Source organism: Triturus cristatus, chromosome 8 (assembly GCF_964204655.1).
Source record: "Triturus cristatus chromosome 8, aTriCri1.1, whole genome shotgun sequence".
Lineage (NCBI taxonomy): Eukaryota > Metazoa > Chordata > Amphibia > Caudata > Salamandridae > Triturus > Triturus cristatus.
Genome location: NC_140591.1, coordinates 427,477,703 through 427,494,826, shown reverse-complemented (window position 1 = coordinate 427,494,826; position 17,124 = coordinate 427,477,703). Strand labels below are relative to the sequence as shown.

At 44.5% G+C, this 17,124-nt stretch overlaps 1 protein-coding gene across 2 annotated transcripts in view; it reads right to left on the bottom strand.

Annotated features, from left to right (window-relative positions):
- GTF2F2 (general transcription factor IIF subunit 2) overlaps positions 1-17,124 on the bottom strand; it is a 993,146-nt gene that overhangs the window by 181,431 nt on the left and 794,591 nt on the right. For both annotated transcript variants that reach the window (XM_085621825.1, XM_085621826.1), the window contains one exon: positions 8,703-8,802. In XM_085621825.1, the coding sequence (XP_085477951.1) occupies positions 8,703-8,802 (100 nt within the window). The remainder of the gene's footprint in view (positions 1-8,702; positions 8,803-17,124) is intronic.

Genomic DNA, 17,124 nt, shown 5'->3' with positions numbered 1-17,124 from the left:
CAGTGCCAGTTGAGGATGTGGGTGGAGCCAATAGTGGGTGGAGCCAGTGGAGGAAATGGGTGGAGCCGAAGAAAAGTGGGCGTGGCCTCCAACTAACATTTGAGCACCTGCACTTCATATTTTACAAATTAAGCACCAAGTGTGATGCACTGAAGGATCTTGAGCCTTGGGAGGTAAGAGCAGGAAAGTGAATGGATGTAGTAAGCTTAGCAGCGAAGCAGTAACAAGATCTGAGTGAAAATGACTGATGAAATGCAGTGGTCGTAAGGTGTACCTTATAATGATGCTTCTGGGGAAGTAACAAGGTGTGTGTAGAATGAAATAAATATGGAAGAGGTATGGTTAGATGGAATGGCAGCAGAATAAATGAAGGATATCTGATGAAATTGGAATAGTAGTACCACCACAGTATTGAGCCCTCTGCAATATAATGATATATTCTGGGAAGATGTTAATTGTGTGGTAATGTACCCTAAACTACACAATGAATGTTGTACTTCTATTAAAATAAAGTGTTTATTTAGATGCCTAACCGGTATATTTATAGTATATTTTTTCTTTACAGTTTTTATATGTTTGCTGTAACAGTGTGAGACGGAGTATTTCTTGCTGTCCTGAAGAAGGTGGCTAAACTGGGGAAGCCTATCGAAAAGCATTGACACCCTTAATTTACCGAAGCTGCTGGAATTTCATGATATAATAGATGTGTATCTCTTTAGTAGATAATATATATCAAGTAGAACGGTTTAATCAGATTGGTAGTTGCTAAATAGACAAGTGTTTGTTGTCTCATACGTTTCTCCTTTTTTATAATTTGATTTTTATTGTGTGATTTATGTGTTTTATAATATTGTATTTATCATTGTTTAACAATATTTTAACTTATTTGATGGGGACTTGATCCCCATATCAATTGAATGTATTTGTTTAAAAAAAATATATGGAGTACATGAAATACTTCTTTCAAAACTAAGAATGTTTCCATATTGTTGCGGTACCAGTTTGAATGGAGTGGAGCTTTGAGTGACTTACATGAAGGTCTTTGCACGTAGTGATTGAATGGTTGTTGATAATTTGATAAAACAGTTTCAAGTTTTCAAGGGGATATTTGATTCAACTATTAAATAACCAATGCACCCGTCTGTTCGGAATCAGGTGTACCGTGACGGACCAGGAAGGTTCATGCATCCAGAATTGTGTGGAATGCCAGAAGGTGCTAAGGTGAGGGGCTGAGTGCAGAGGAGTAGGAGGGGGAGAGCCAGGGCTCTCTAGCACTGCCGCACACTCAATCCATCTGGCTCCCCAGAGGGATTAACATAGTGACGTTGCTGGTGGGAACTATAATAGAGCCCTTTATTCCAAACCACAACGCTTTAAACTCACGGGCCCCACCAAACATTCGGTCCATGTTTGGCACACTGCCACTAAAAGCCTTGGATGGGATCGCAGGCTTACACTTGCGACCCAGTTATGGGACTCAGAACAGCTGGGTAGTGTGGAAAAGCAAGGGGTTTGACAAGTGGGATCTCATAGGTATCTCGCGTATAGGTGGTGTGTGGGACAAGTCTCATGTTAAATCGTTCGCCACCCTGCAACAGCAATTCAAACTAGCTGACTCGGAATTCTTCCGATACACACAGGTCAGGCACGCTTTGCGTTCCCATCTGCAGCATGGTACCACCCTTCCTGAATCTTCCCCATTGGAGGATAGAGTATTCGACGGCCACGTCCCTGATAACACTATCTCACTGATATATAAAAAAATTGATAAATAACATGCCAGACCCTCTTCCATCACTTTGGGAGAGATGGGCCAGAGATGGAATCGAGATGGATGACGAGGAATGGCAGGAGGCAGTTTCCTCGCCTAGAGTTGTGGCAATCCCAGTGCGCCTCGCCTCCGACTAGTCCAACTTAAAGTTCTTCATAGGGTTTATGTGTCAGGACCCCAGTTGGTACGGATGGGGAGATTGGACGGGGGGGATTGTAGACGGGGATGTGGCCAGCTGGGTACTTTTATGGACATAATTTGGGAATGTGAAAGTATTCAACCCTACTGGTGCAAAGTACACGACATCATTAGCACAGTTTTATCCACGCAACTCCGCCTTGAAGCTCGTAGATGCCTGTTGAATGTTTGGGAGCCGACAGATCTGAATGATTACATGACACAATGGGTTACTTTGGGGCTTATATTCGCTAAGAGAAACATTGCACAGCGGTGGGGAGCGTCGCTTCCTCCTACAGCGGGTGACTGGGAGAAAGATCTGGATTGGTCAATGTTCAGAGAAAAGACGGTATATGTGGCCCGAGGTTGCCTTAAGAAGTGGGCCCGTGTCTGGGGATTGTGGAATTCCTATCGTGGGGATATATGCCAACCGCCTCTCACCACTGGGAGTGAAGACCCCCCCCTTCACCCTAGACTTTCCATGTGATACTTTGTAATTATTGATTTTACCTATTGTCCCCATATTGCCTGACTTATTCCTCTGTAATGTAACTGATAAGCAGATGTCTATTAATAAAAAGTATAAAAAAAAAAACATAGTGAAATTGGAGTCTAAGGCCCTCACCTCTAACACTCCTCCGCTTCTTCCCTTCCCTTCTCTCTTCCCAATCACCAGGTCTCCTGATTGCTGTGGCTCCCAGGGCAGTTGAAAGAATTTTGAATGAAGCTTGCTCTTAGGGTGTTCAATTAGTCAGGTAGTTTTTCAGGGTGGCACTTCTCCAGGCACATCCCTATAGTTTGTAGTCTGTCACCTGGGTGCCTTTAGCCCTAGAACCAAGAAAAGGATCCCAGGGGGACACAAAGAAAAAGACAAGGGCAATTGCCAAACTACCGAACTAAGTCACCAGGTGAACAGACCGAAATGAGCCGACTCTCAGTGCCTGATTTAGAGCTCCAATTTTCGGCACCACTGGGGTCGGCGCGGTGCTGTACACTGAAGACAGGAGTAGTGTGAGAGAGTGGGCATGCGCATGGCCCAGCTGAGCATCCGAGTTTCCAAGGTGTAATGACTCAATGTGTTGCAGAGGGAGGAGTCTTGAACCAAGAAAGCTTTTTCAAAGTTGGCGACGATGGGAGTGTTCCAACTGGTAGAACTAGTGATGGTTCCTCTTGGCTAATGAAAATTTTGCCAATGAAGATATCTTATGTGATGAGGCCGGTTTGATGGAATCTCTGATTGTGTGATAAACACTGATTAAACTAGAACAACTGAGACTTTTATACAGTACTATGAAACACTTAAGCTCCTTTTGCTGATCCCTCTGATGTTATTTTATTAATGGGAAGATACTTCTTAGGTGAAACCAATCTAGTAGTGCAAGCTAGTTTTCAGAGTCACCTGGGTAGTTATAGGTTTCTAATCAATTTGTTAACAGTATAGAGTTCAGATATAAACAGGTTTAGGTTAGTGCTTAGCAGAGTGGAAGGTCAGCTACCAGAGTCTCTTAAAGATATTGGTTATGGGGAAGCATTTTAATGATATTTAGAACATAATACAGTTTACAATAATGTGCATTAGTAACGTCTGGGCTTTAAAGAAAAATAAAATGCATTTAAATGCAAAAATTGTAGTAGGCAACCATATTTACTCGTATAAGGCCTCACCAGCTGAAGCAGCATGTCCTGACAAGCTGACATGAATAAAATAAAATGCTTTAGTAAAATATAAAATGTTCATTTATTAGATCTCTCCAGGCACGCTTTTTATAATGCTAATAAATAAATAAGCCTGTTATTTAGAAAGATAAAGATGAAAATTCCCTTATGGGAAAGTAGTTGTGAACGAGAAAGTTAAATACAAGTAGACCAGATGAAACCTCTGGATGATAAGAAATAGTTACAACTTTGAAAGCTGCAGTGTAGAGTCATTGTGTTTTCTGTGAGATGACTAGGAGTGATCCTGTTCCCATGAGAGCAGATGACTGGCTGGCTGAAGAAACAAGAAACCACAAGCTGCAACATTGATAAAATGTGTTGTCTATACTAGTGCATGTTCATAGAGTAGGTTAGTACAGACCCTTATGCCATTTTCCCCATTTACTTGTTTCACGTTGCTCTGAGACTCCAGAGTTTCTTGAACATCTCTTTATGAGATGTTTTGCTTTTATTGATTTTTGATTTACATAGCTGACTTTTGATGCAAATGTTTTATGCTTGTTCCCCTTCTCACTGTCTCTCAAAGTGGAAATATTTATGGGTTCTGACTAACACCATTTTCCCCCATTCCTAGAATAGGGATTCTTTCCGTTATAGAACATGCTTAATGCATTTTATTATGATTATTTGATTGATCAATATTTAAACATTCAGATTTGATCCTATGCCCTTGTGATAACCATTCGCCCTAATCGGACCTACATCTAGTACTGCTCTGCAAGCTTTATCAGACAGAAAGAGAAGCCTTTATTCTTCCAATTCTAAGGTGCTACAACTTTAAGCAATGCAGGGTGGCACTGTACTTTTTAAAGGCACTTTACGACCTCTTGGTCTGTTCTTCAGTAGCCACCTTTCTGTGGGCTTGCATGAGAAAGAGAAAGGAGCGGGCCGTTTAATGGCTTAATTACTGTAAACATGAATTAAATGTATACATTTTAACTGACCCTGGATTAAGAGAGACTAAGTTTATCAAGATTATGATGATTTTATATGTTTTCAAAACATTGCTTGGACTGCCTATTTTATGGGTTGTTTGATTAAATTGTGCTTTTATGATCTGTTTCTAAAGAGATTGAATAAAGATTTTATTGATTGATTGACCAATACCAATTATCGATTTCTGCTCATTCATGATGATTGAGATTAATAAGAAATAATTTGTGACTTTCAATAAAGATGAATTTCTAAAAGATTTGTTTAATAAAACCCTTTAACTCATAACAAACTCTCATTATTAACTGAAAATACATTAGTGATTGTGATTATACTTTTATGTGACACACAGTTCTTGACCTTCTCTAAAACAATGACAAAGATCCATTGGACCTCAGACACCATCAGTAGGGATTAGCCCTAATGATCGTAAACCAAGATTTTAATTTAAACTCCAGCAGTTATTTGTGCAGATTTGTATTCTTGTCATATCTACCGGGTATGGGCTGATTCAGCTAAAGGAGTAACATTATAGTCAATCCAGTATAGTCAGAGTCCTAACCCACTGGTAGAACCATCCTGACCCCAGTTTGTGCACCTGAAAGGTTACTGTCTTTATTAGAAAATCTCAAACTTGTTGAGTCAGCTTTAATGAGGAAGCATTGTAAAGGGTATTCAGGAACAACATATTGACACTCCTCAAAATCACTGTTAACCAGCCAGCAGGAGTTTATATAGAGTGTTTACTCTAGAGTGATGGATGTCTCCCCATCATAGGATTGTTAAACCATCAGTGTTTCATACAGTGCCACCCACCCCAGGAGCGACTGATAGATAATCGATAGGGAGCATGTTTACCCAACTGGTGGGTGGCACACTGGACAGAGAATGACAGAAATTCTTGCGGCCTACTGAAGAGCAGCAGGCCTGACATCACAGTGTTTTTAGGCCACTCACAGGAAGCACTCTTGAACTAGTTAACGTTAAGCCACGAGAAATATATAACCTAGTTATATGAACTAGTACTGAAGATGCTGCTGTTCTAAATATACTCAGAGAACAGCATAACCCACAGCAGTAGGTGTATGACATCCACCCAGAAGCAAAACTGTTGTTACCTGGGAAGTGACTAGAGGAGCCACACTAGTAGATCTATGAGGTCCACCCAAGAGCGGAGTTGTCATTACAAGATAGAACCCACGGTAGTGGGGTGTGGAATTCATCTCTACAGGACCATGGACACCACAGTAGTAGGTATATGGAGTTCACTCAGAGGTGAGGATGTTGCTGCCCTAGTGGCAACCTCCGAATCGTAGAAACCAGAGTAGTCTATTCAAAAGCAAATAAAATGGAATTAAAGAACAGGATATGGTTAGTTTTAATTCATTTATTTATATTTATCCTGCTGGTTAGAGTACTTGAATGAGGTTGATTATCTGGCCTTAAGACGCTTCAAGGCTCAAACAAGAAAGTCACATCATGAAGACGTCCTTACCTTCCACTATTTAAATGGACGGCATGGGGTAGGGCTTTAATATTCGTGAATAAAAGTTGGGAGGAAGACAAGCTTTAATGCTGCATGTTGTGTTTTGATGTCTCTGTGTGTCATACTTAGAATAAGCATGTGCCACAAAACTTTGAAAAGATGGAAGAGTGCTGGTGGCAGCTGGTTGAAGCAGAGAGGAGTGACCTGTTCCCAAGGTGAAGAACCGTTCAAACATCTATACCCTTGGTCATAAATTTAAGACAATCTATACAGCATGTGGTCACACCATCTATGCTACTTATGGGTATGATGTCACCAATTTAAAAAGGAAAAGAAAGAAGAGGAAATTCATACGAGGTACAATAGTCTCATTAATCCCAGATGTCTGTCTCTAAACACCCAATAGTAGTGAAAAAGTGTAGGAAAGGAGCGAGGGAGCCTCACGGTAGCACCACCATGGAGGTTTAAGCAGGAAGGTACTGGTATGTTATGAATAACAACCTAAAGAGTGCTGAGGTGTGTATAAAGAAAAATGGGATGCGGTGCTGAGCTAACGCCGGACGCACAAGTAACTAAGGCTCACAGTAGGAGCCTTCCAGAAGAGCCCAGAACGAATGCAGTTTATCGCATACCAGAGCTCCAGGGTAAAGGTATACCCGCGCTGGGTAAAATTCCGAAGTTTTTATCAAAAGATAGGCGGAAATGCAGGGTTGAGAAAAAACCCCACGCCCTGAAGAAATTGCCGTGAGTGTACCCAAAGGCAATGAAACATGTCGGCATTTTAAATTGAAGTAGACACACAGCACGGAATAAAATTGTAAGCCAGTGTGTTCTAGTTCACTTTTATATATAAGTTGTGGGGTTTCCTAGGTGCACACAATTTGGCACCACATTTTTCTTTATACACACCTCAGCACTCTTTAGGTTGTTATTCATTTCTCCTCCCTTACACTCGATTTGTTTTCGGAACGAGGGTTGCTGATGACGAGACCTTGAGGCAGCAGGCGAGTACCTTCCTGCTTAAACCTCCATGGTGGTGCTACCGTGAGGCTCCCTCGCTCCTTTCCTACACTTTTTCACTACTATTGGGTGTTTAGAGACAGACATCTGGGATTAATGAGACTATTGTACCTCGTATGAATTTCCTCTTCTTTCTTTTCCTTTTTAAATTGGTGACATCATACCCATAAGTAGCATAGATGGTGTGACCACATGCTGTATAGATTGTCTTAAATTTATGACCAAGGGTATAGATGTTTGAACGGTTCTTCACCTTGGGAACAGGTCACTTGTTGTATAGAAACGTTTGAGTGGGGGATGACCTGTTCTCTGCCCCTATAGCTCCAATTTGTGTTGTGAAGCAGAGAGGACCCTTTCTTGCTACTCGTCAAAATTTAACCAAGTTACTCACAATTTGCTGCCTCTCTCATATCATTATACGAGCATCAAATCAACAGCTTTAAGTGAAGCAATCAAAGGGCACATTACAATACAAAAAAGTACGAACTTATTGTTGTGCTTTGATCATGGATTAAGGATTTGGCATCTTTTTACTGAGCCACATACTTTCAAACCATCTGAGGGAGGGAGGTGCACCGCACCTTTGCTTGAAATTGCAAGATCAGCTACAGCATCCTCTCACAGGGAGGAATCATTTTACATCATCGTGAGACTCTCAAGAGTTCTTGAATCTTTGGATAATGTTTTCTGTTACTGTTGGGACCTGAAAAGAGGATCAGGTACTTGTACTAAGGGTTATTAACTTTTAACTAATTCACTGCCTCTGACCAAAAACGAAGCCCCTCTATCCTGCCCATTGCAAAAATAACTGTTTATGGACAGAATGCAGAACAATGCCATACATTCACCCCAGTACAGAGATCTGGACCTAAATCCATCGTTTTTTTGCTCACCATGCTGTTCCAGTTTGAACCCAGCCATATGCAAATCAGTCTTGACCCTGTGCCTCATGGGAACAGTCCAGCCCGAACTACCAAGACAGGTCCTCCCTGGACTGTAAACAAGCATCCTAGGACCGGTTTCAGGGTTTCACCCCTCTTCAGCCAGGCTAGCTTGATTCCAGTGGCATGGAGAGCACGGGACCCACGTCTGGGCATACCCTTCCCACTCGGGGTGACAAATGCAAAAACAAAGATCCAAAGTATCCCTACAGATCAGCTATGGAACCAATGCCTTATATACCCTTTGAATAATTATTTGAAACAAGGCAAAGGCAAGAAACCTCATGAACCTTAGTTTATTTCCAGCTTTCTGCAAATAAAAATCAATTTACAATGATCATTCTGATGAAGTACTCTGTGCCTTAATAATTCTTACAGAAGTAATAGGCTTTGGAGATCAAATTATCGAGCAGCAAGAATGTTAGTAAGATCGGAGACATTAATATGAAAGAAGAAAAAAAATAATAGCAAAAAATAATTGTTCTCCTGACAAGATTACGCAAACAAATTAAGCCCAACCCTTTGAAAGCAAATTCTTTCCTACACATTTTGCAAATTAACGTTTAGCTGAAACCACATATAGTCAACAACTAAGCAGATACAGATGAGAATATCATGCTAATCAGGAATTTTACATAAAAATGTATGGCAAACTTACATTATATTGGTGGTCGGCCACAGGTTTATAATTTGTTGTTACGGCTTTGTCCAGTTGCTTTGACAATCTAGCTGGTTTAGAAGTTATTTCTATATGCATTCTGAAATAAAGAAAATAAACATTCTATATGTGTTAACAGAAAGCAGCTCTCTGAAAGACACATTCTGGTTACCAACAAATATATACTTTTAAAGATAAAATAAATCTCCAACAAATCAAGTTAAAAACGAGGAGTCAGAAAATGTAGGTCACACATGTATGTAGTAATGTCACACATGTGGTAGTTTCTACATTTCCGTAATTTATACCACCCACTAAATATGATTTGATAAAGCTTTTATTTAAAGATAACTATTCAGTAAGGAATTAGGAAAATCTCTGTATTTTTAAGACTTCACCATAATCCTAGCGATCACAGATTTCCATATCATTGCAGTATTAAAAACGGAAAAGACTTGAAACTTATGAAGAGGGTGGAATGAAATAGTAAAGACTGATGGTAAGGCGTTAGATATGTAAACAGAGTAGATCACAAGTAAGCAATGCAACAATTACCAACACTATCCCCACCTCATCACGGTCCTTTTTCATTGACAATGTTAATACCAGAGGTGAATGCAGCTGACCTACCCCCCTCCCCCCCCCAATTGCCCTACCTTCAACCATAGGGGTGCACGTTAACTCCACGCCTGACTCTACCGGACCTTAAGATGACGGCTCGCACCTCATTCAAGCAGTTGACTGGCGGATGTCCTGACGTAATGCTTGCCATCTGGGGCATGTACTGTTGGCTAGCACCCTCTAAGCAAGGAGGCTTGTGAAATTCGGCACCTCCCTGGTGTATACAAGCCTATGGACTCTGCCCACCATTACTCAGCCTAGCCGGACCAGCTAGTCCGGTCTATTGAAGCAAAATTAGGTCGAACTGGCCGCCTCTGGGGACATCTGACACACCAATTTTCTTGTAATGGCCACCATGAGTGGTTTCCAAAGCACTCCTTCTCCCCTTGTTGGGGAGGGATCCAGTATTTATGCCCAGGAGTCTCAGAGGCCACTCAGAGAGTCCACAGCGACAAGGGAGTCTCACACAACGGAGGCCTGGGTTCTTACCCCATTACCGCGGGGAGCACAGCACCATACACCGTGACTGGCACGCTCGATGGAACCTTTTGGACTATACCCCCTAGGCGGAAACTATAACCCTTCTGTATGTACTGCGGTGCCGGAGCAACCTTTGGCCAGTGACCAGTGGCGCTGTCCCACAACTATAGAGAGTTTGGCGCTGGTTCACCCCTCGTCGGTCACCTACCCAGCCGTAAATCGGACACTGTTTTTCCTCGTCTCCCCGTTGTGCCTTCTATACCCTCCCCCTTCTCTTACCCCCATTATTCTCCTCTAACTCCCCTATTCCTTTCCTCTCTCCCCTATTCTTCTCTCCCCTTGCCTATTTTTTTCATCATGTTTATGCTATGCTTTTATACTCATGTAATTCCTGCAACTAAGCTCCAGTAACGGATGCAACTTTGTAACCATGTTCTGAAATGTTTCTTCCTCATGTAAAGCGCTCTGATACCTTCGGGTCTAGCCAGTGCGATCTAAAACTCAAAAAATAAATAAATATTTGGATGTAAATTAAGGAATATGCTACTTACCAGTATGCATCTGTTCTTGGCATGTAGAGCTGCAGATCTACACACTTTTGCATAGATCGCCATCTGGTGTTGGGCCCGGATGTTTGCAGTTTGTTTTTCCTCTTGGAAAGTCTTTGGAAGTCACGAGGTTGGTAACTCCTACCTTGGATCGTATTGCGCATGGGCTTTGGCTCCATCCTCAGATTGTTTTTCGCCAACAGGGAAAGATGGAGCGTAGTAATAACAGTGAAGAAACCCATGTGTGTTGTATCTAAATAAGATAGACTGGAACAGATACAGGTAGCCGTGGAGGCGGGTGGGCGTGTGTAGATCTGCAGCTCTACATGCCAAGAACAGATGCATACTGGTAAGTAGCATATTCCGTTCGAGGCATATGAGCTGCAGATTACACACTTTTGCATAGACTATATAGCAGTTCCCAACCCTAGCGGCGACCATCGGTATCTGTTGCAGTGGTTTGAAATAGTGTTTTTAGTACAGCCTGGCCCACACTAGCTTGTTGCTTGGTTTGCACATCTACACAGTAATGTTTAGTGAAAGTGTGCGGTGTTGACCATGTAGCTGCTTTTCAGATATCATCTAATGGGATGTTCCCTAGAAAAGCCATAGAAGCCCCTATCTTTCTTGTAGAGTGGGCTTTAGGGGGAACAGATAGCGTGCGTTTTGCTTTGTGGTAGCAAATTTGTATGCATTTTACAATCCACCTAGCTATCCCTGATTTAGAGATTGGGTTGCCTTTATGTGGTGGAGAGAAAGAGACAAACAGTTGTTTTGTCTTTCTGAAAGGTTGTGTTCTCTGGCTATAGTAAAGTAAGGCCCTTTTAACATCCAGTGTGTGTAGAGCCCTTTCTGCAACCGTTTGAGGTTGCGAGAAAAAAACCGGTAATTCTACCGATTGGTTTAGATGAAAGGGTGAAATGACTTTGGGAAGGAATTTTGGGTTGGTACGGAGGACCACCTTGTTCGGGTGCATTTGGAGAAAAGGTTCTTGTATATTAAGTGCTTGTATCTTACTGACCCTTCTAAGGGAAGTGATGGCTACAAGGAAAGCTGTTTTCCATGTGAGAAATTGCAGTTCGCATTTATGCGAAAGTTCGAAAGGCGGTCCCATTAGCCTTGTGAGAACTATATTTAAGTTCCACACAGGTGAGGGTGGTACTCTGGGGGGAATTATCCGTTTGAGGCCTTCCATGAAGGCTTTAATGGCAGGCACTTTGAAAAGTGATAGGTGCTGTCTGTTTTGTAGGTAAGCGGCAATTGCTGCGAAGTGTAGCCTAATGGATGTATATGCTAGGTTACACCTTTGTAGATGGAGCAAGTAGCATATGATGTGCTGTATAGATGCGTCTAGAGGGTTGATTGTGTTGTTATGGCAATAAGCAACAAATCTTTTCCACTTGGCAGCGTGGCAGGCTCTAGTGGTAGGGCGTCTAGCTTCTCTGAAGACGTTCATACAGTCGGGGGGAAGGTTAAGGTATCCGAATTGTAGGATCTCAGGAGCCAGATCGCAAGGTTGAGCTGAGCTGGGTCCGGGTGTCTGATCTCTCCATGGTTCTGGGTTAGGAGGCATGGTGAGAGGTGTAACTTTTGGTGTGGCACTACCGAGAGTTCCAACAGCGTGGTGTACCACGGTTGTCTGGCCCATGTTGGAGCTACTAGAATCAGTGTGAGGGAGTGCTGTTGTAGCTTTCGCACCACTAGTGGAATTAGTGGGAGAGGTGGAAAGGCGTACGCAAATTTGCCTGACCAGTTCATCCATATCGCATTGCCTTCAGACAATGGGTGTGGTTATCTGGCGGCGAAGCTTGGGCATTTTTTGTTTTCGTAGGTGGCGAATAGGTCTATCTGTGGATGCCCCCACATCTGAAAGAACGGGTGAAGAACCTGCGGTTGAAGTTCCCACTCGTGGATCTGCTGCGTCTGTCTGCTGAGCAGATCTGCCATGGTGTTTTGGACTCCTGGGACATGTTGGGCTAGGAGAAAGATTTTGTGTGGAATTGCCCATCTCCACATGCTCTGTGCTAGTTGAGAGAGCTGTGGAGAGTGTGTGCCGCCTTGTTTTTGAATGTAGTACATGGCCGTCATGTTGTCTGTGCGAATAAGGACTGCCTTGCCTAAAATGTGTGTTTGAAAGGATTTTAGGGCTAGAAAGATTGCCAGTAACTCCAGATGGTTGATATGGAGTAACTTTTGTTGCGGCGTCCATGTGCCTTGCACTGTGAGGTGTAGTAGATGAGCTCCCCAGCCGAAGAGCGATGCGTCTGTCGTTAGAATTATTTGTGGAACCGGGTCCAGAAACGGTCGACCTCTGGAAAGATTTGTGGTGTTCCACCACTGCAGAGAGTGATGGGTGCGACCGTCTACCAACACCAGATCTGTCAGTTGCCCCTGGGCCTGGTTCCATTGGCGCGCTAAGCACTCTTGGAGTGGACGCATCTTGAGTCTTGCATGGGGCACTATGAAAATGCAAGAGGCCATCATCCCTATCAGTTGCATAAACACTCTTGCTGGGAGAGAGTGTTGAGGTATGGATCTTTGACGCAAAGCCTGAATGCTTGCAATCCTGGCAGGATTGGGGTAGGCTATGGCTTTTGAGGTGTTTATGGTGGCACCGAGGTATTGCTTTGTGTGGGATGGTATTAGCTGGGACTTTTGGTGGTTCACTGTGAAGCCTAGCTGGTGAAGTAGTTGGATGGTAGTGGCGGTGTGATGTACATATTGGTTGTAGGACGTGGCTTTTATTAGCCAGTCGTCCAAATATAGGAAGACGTGAATATGCTGTCTTCTGAGGTGTGCCGCCACTACCGCTAGGCACTTGAATACCCTTGGTGCTGTTGTGACCCCGAATGGGAGCACTTTGAACTGGTAGTGTTTTCCGTCCACTACAAATCTGAGGTACTTTCTGTGGCATGGTGTACCGGAATGTGAAAGTATGCGTCTTTCAAGTCCAGTCTGGTGAGAAAGTCGTCTTGGGAGAGGAGCGGATGTACCTGCTGAAGTGTTACCATGTGAAAATGGTCCGAATGTATGTATGTGTTTAGAAGTCGGAGATCTAAGATAGGTCGTAGAGTCTCGTCTCTTTTTGGTATCAGAAAATATAGGGAGTAGACCCCTAAATTTTGCTGATTGACAGGGACTTGTTCTATCGCCTGTTTTTGTAGGAGGGAGATTATTTCCTGTTTTAGTAACGTGGAATGTTCTTGTGACATTGGGCGTTGCCTGGGTGGAATGTTGGGGGGGGGTAGATGTCAATTCTAGGCAGTACCCTGAACTAATAATTTGGGTCACCCATCTGTCTGATGTGATGGTATTTGTTTTGCCTCTGCCTTTATTGTTATTGCCTCTATAGCCGCCTCTTTGATAACCCCTTGTGAAGGTGGATTGAGCAGGGGATTTATAGGACGTGGACGTGCTATCTGAGGAGTAGCCTCTGGCCGTGCCCCGAAAGAAAGAGCGGCGAGAGGAGCGTCTAGGAGGGTGTGACTGTAGGGCTCCCATAGATTTCGCCGTATCTGTGTCCTTCTTCATCTTCTCGAGGGCCTCATCTACCTTTGGGCCGAATAGATGTTCTTGATCAAATGGATGATTTAATATGGAGGCTTGTACCTCGGGTTTAAAGCCTGAAACTCTCAGCCAAGCATGGCGACGGAGGACGCTAGTGTTAATGGCCCTGGAGGCTGTGTCTGCTGCGTCTAAGGCACAGCGTATAGAGGTGTTAGTTATGGTCTTACCCTCTTGAATTAACTCATTGGCCCTATTTTTGTATTTTTCTGGGAGATGGTGCATGATGGTTTCTAGTTCATCATAATGCGCCCTGTCGTATCTGGCCAATAGCGCTTGAGTGTTGGCGATAGGCCATATATTGGCTGCCTGTGACGCAATGCACTTTCCTGACGCGTCCAGTAGCTTTGACTCCTTGGCAGGTGGTGGTGCTTCGCCTGACGCCTGGGAGTTTGACCTCTTCCGTGCAGTGGAGACCACTAGGGAATCCAGTGGCGCTGGCCCTTTGATATAGGCAGGATCTGTGGGGGCAGCTTTATACTTCTTCTCTATACGTGGGTTAATGACCCTAGCCCTGACTGGGTCTTTAAAAACCTCTGGCGCATGTTTTATTACCCCCTTGAGCATAGGTAGTATGGAAGTAGACCTATGTGCAGTATCAAAGGTGTCGAGGAGGAAATCTTCCTCTACCGGGTCAGTGTGTAGCTCTATCCCGTGATTATGTGCCGCCCTCTGAAGTAGGTGGTGAAAACCTAATGAGTCCTCTGGTGGAGGTGGCCTGGATGGATAAAGGTCATCTTGTGGGACATCTGGAATGTCTGGATTATTATAATTGTCCCATGGGTCTGAGGATCCTGTAGGGGTGGGGTCTAGTGGCACATCCCCTGGATCGTAGTATGGGTCCCCCTGATCATCATGGTCTGGAGACGGGGTCGGAGAGCGATGAGGCAGGGGTGGAGGGGGCGGAGGTGGAGAGGGTGGAGGAGGTGAGGAAGGCACTCTGAAAGGGGAGGTAGCACAGTCTTTCCTCTTTGGAGCTGGAGGCGGAGCCGGTTTGTCCAAATGTCTCTTTTTAGAAGAAAGTGCCAAATGTCCAGTTTTTGGATCCTTGGTATGTGTATTTTGCAAGGGATCCGGTGTAAACAGTTCCTGAGACAATGTTTGTTCCGTCGGCGCCGAAGGTTTCGGGGCCGATGTCTTTTTAGGCTTGTCCGTGCCGTGCTTTTTTGGAACCTCCGGTTTTTTGGTCGGCGCCGAGGTAGGCTTCAGCGCGGGAGTGTCGGTGCCGAGGGCCTTATGGTGTTTGGTCGGTACCAAAAGGATGGGTTTCGACACCGAGGGCTTTGGTGCGGAGCTTGGTGTCGAGGTGGAGGACGGTCTCTTTTTCGGTGCCGAAGTGTGTTTACCGGCACCGCTGACAGGCTGGCTCGAGCCCGAGCCGCCGGAAGGCTTATTAGGCTTCTTCCCCGGGCCCGAAGGTGGGGTGCTCGAAGCAGTGTCTTTGGTCTTGCCTAGGCCCGGAGGCGAAGGCGTGACCGAAGCCTTTCTGGGGGTCGGCGCGGGTGTGGGAGGGGGTATAGTACTCACGACCCTCTGCGCCGGGGTGATTTCCTCCACATCCGAGTCGTCGGCTTCGGAAGCACTGACGAGGTCCTCTTCGGTGCGCTGCAGTCCCGGAGCTTCGACGTCGTCCCCGAAGATGTCGACCGGAACGGAGGTCGAGGAGTGCGCCATGTTTCGTCTGGCCCTTCGATCTCGGATAGTCTTTTTCGATCTGAAGGACTTGCAGGTGGGACAGTCTTGAGCCTCGTGTTCAGGGGAGAGGCAGAGGTTGCACACCTCATGAAGATCGGTGTGGGGGAATTTGGACCCACATCGAGGGCACTTCTTGAATGGAGTTCTTTCCATCAGCCGGGACCGGAGCTTGGATAGGCCCGAAGGCCGCCGTCGACGACTGGAATCGAAGATGTGTCGAAGAGAAGGTGATTGAGGAGATCAGGATCTGAACAATACCGCGATGAGCGAGGATTCCGCTTCGATCGTCGAACTGGAAATGTTCGGAACCGGAGCGCGAAGTATTACATCCGAGCCCGATGGTGGAAAAAAACAATCTGAGGATGGAGCCGAAGCCCATGCGCAATACGATCCAAGGGAGGAGTCACCAACATTGTGACTTCCAAAGACTTTCCAAGAGGAAAAACAAACTGCAAACATCCGGGCCCAACACCAGATGGCGATCTATGCAAAAGTGTGTAATCTGCAGCTCATATGCCTCGAACATTAAATATTAAATATTTAGTGTATTTATATTGTGTTTGTATTTTTGTGAATTGTTTTGCGGATAAAATCATTGAAATTGCTTAGGCTCGTGTCCCTGGCTTCCAGTAATGAGTCAGTCAGGGTCCTCAAAGTCCAATAATGATTAAGTGGGTGGAGTGGGTCCTGAGATTCCAGCAATGATTACATGGTCCCCAAAGAAGTCAAAAGGGTAAGAACCACTGACTCAGACTATTGTTTATCCTGAATGGGGCTGCAGGAGAGTTCCTTACTGAAGCAATCTGTTGGCAACATCCATTTCTTTGTCCTCATTCGAGTGCTCCCAAAATGCTTCCCAAAATAGATGTCAACGCTGAGGTTTCACCTTTTTCAAATGCCCAGGCTTAAGTGCTTAATCCTTTGAGTTCCTCAGGAGTGGACCGCAGTCAGAAGCAGACATTCCTTAGCTGCTCTAGCGTTTTCAAACTTCCAAATTTTTCTGCAAGAATCTAAACGGAGATTATTTTCCAATGTTTATATGTGCAACCATTATTCTACTTATACTACGAAACAAAAAAAGATATAAAGTCTGGGCTGAAACTTTGATGGCCTAGAATAGATTTTTGACAATTTAGAATTAGAAGTCACATAAAATCATCAAGTGCTTGATCGGTCTTAAGAAGTAAAACCGCAGGTGAATGGTCGGGACGCCGACCAGCCAGGCGCCTATGGGAAGGTCATTTTCTCCATGTAGGCTGCATGCAGCCTACATGGAGAAGAGGCAGAGTGTGCATGCCTGGTTTGGTCCGCACCAGATGACCGACAAAAGTCAGCGTCCTCAGCAGTGGGCAAGCCACTCCTCCCCTGCCCTAGAGCAGACCCGCCCGCCCCCAACCAAACACTTCTGCTTTCTCGCAGTGCGAGAAGCAGAAACATAAAATGGTAGTTTTACCATTTTATGTTTCTACTTCTCGCACTGCGAGAAAGCAGTGGGGCGACGCTCCTCTGCCCTA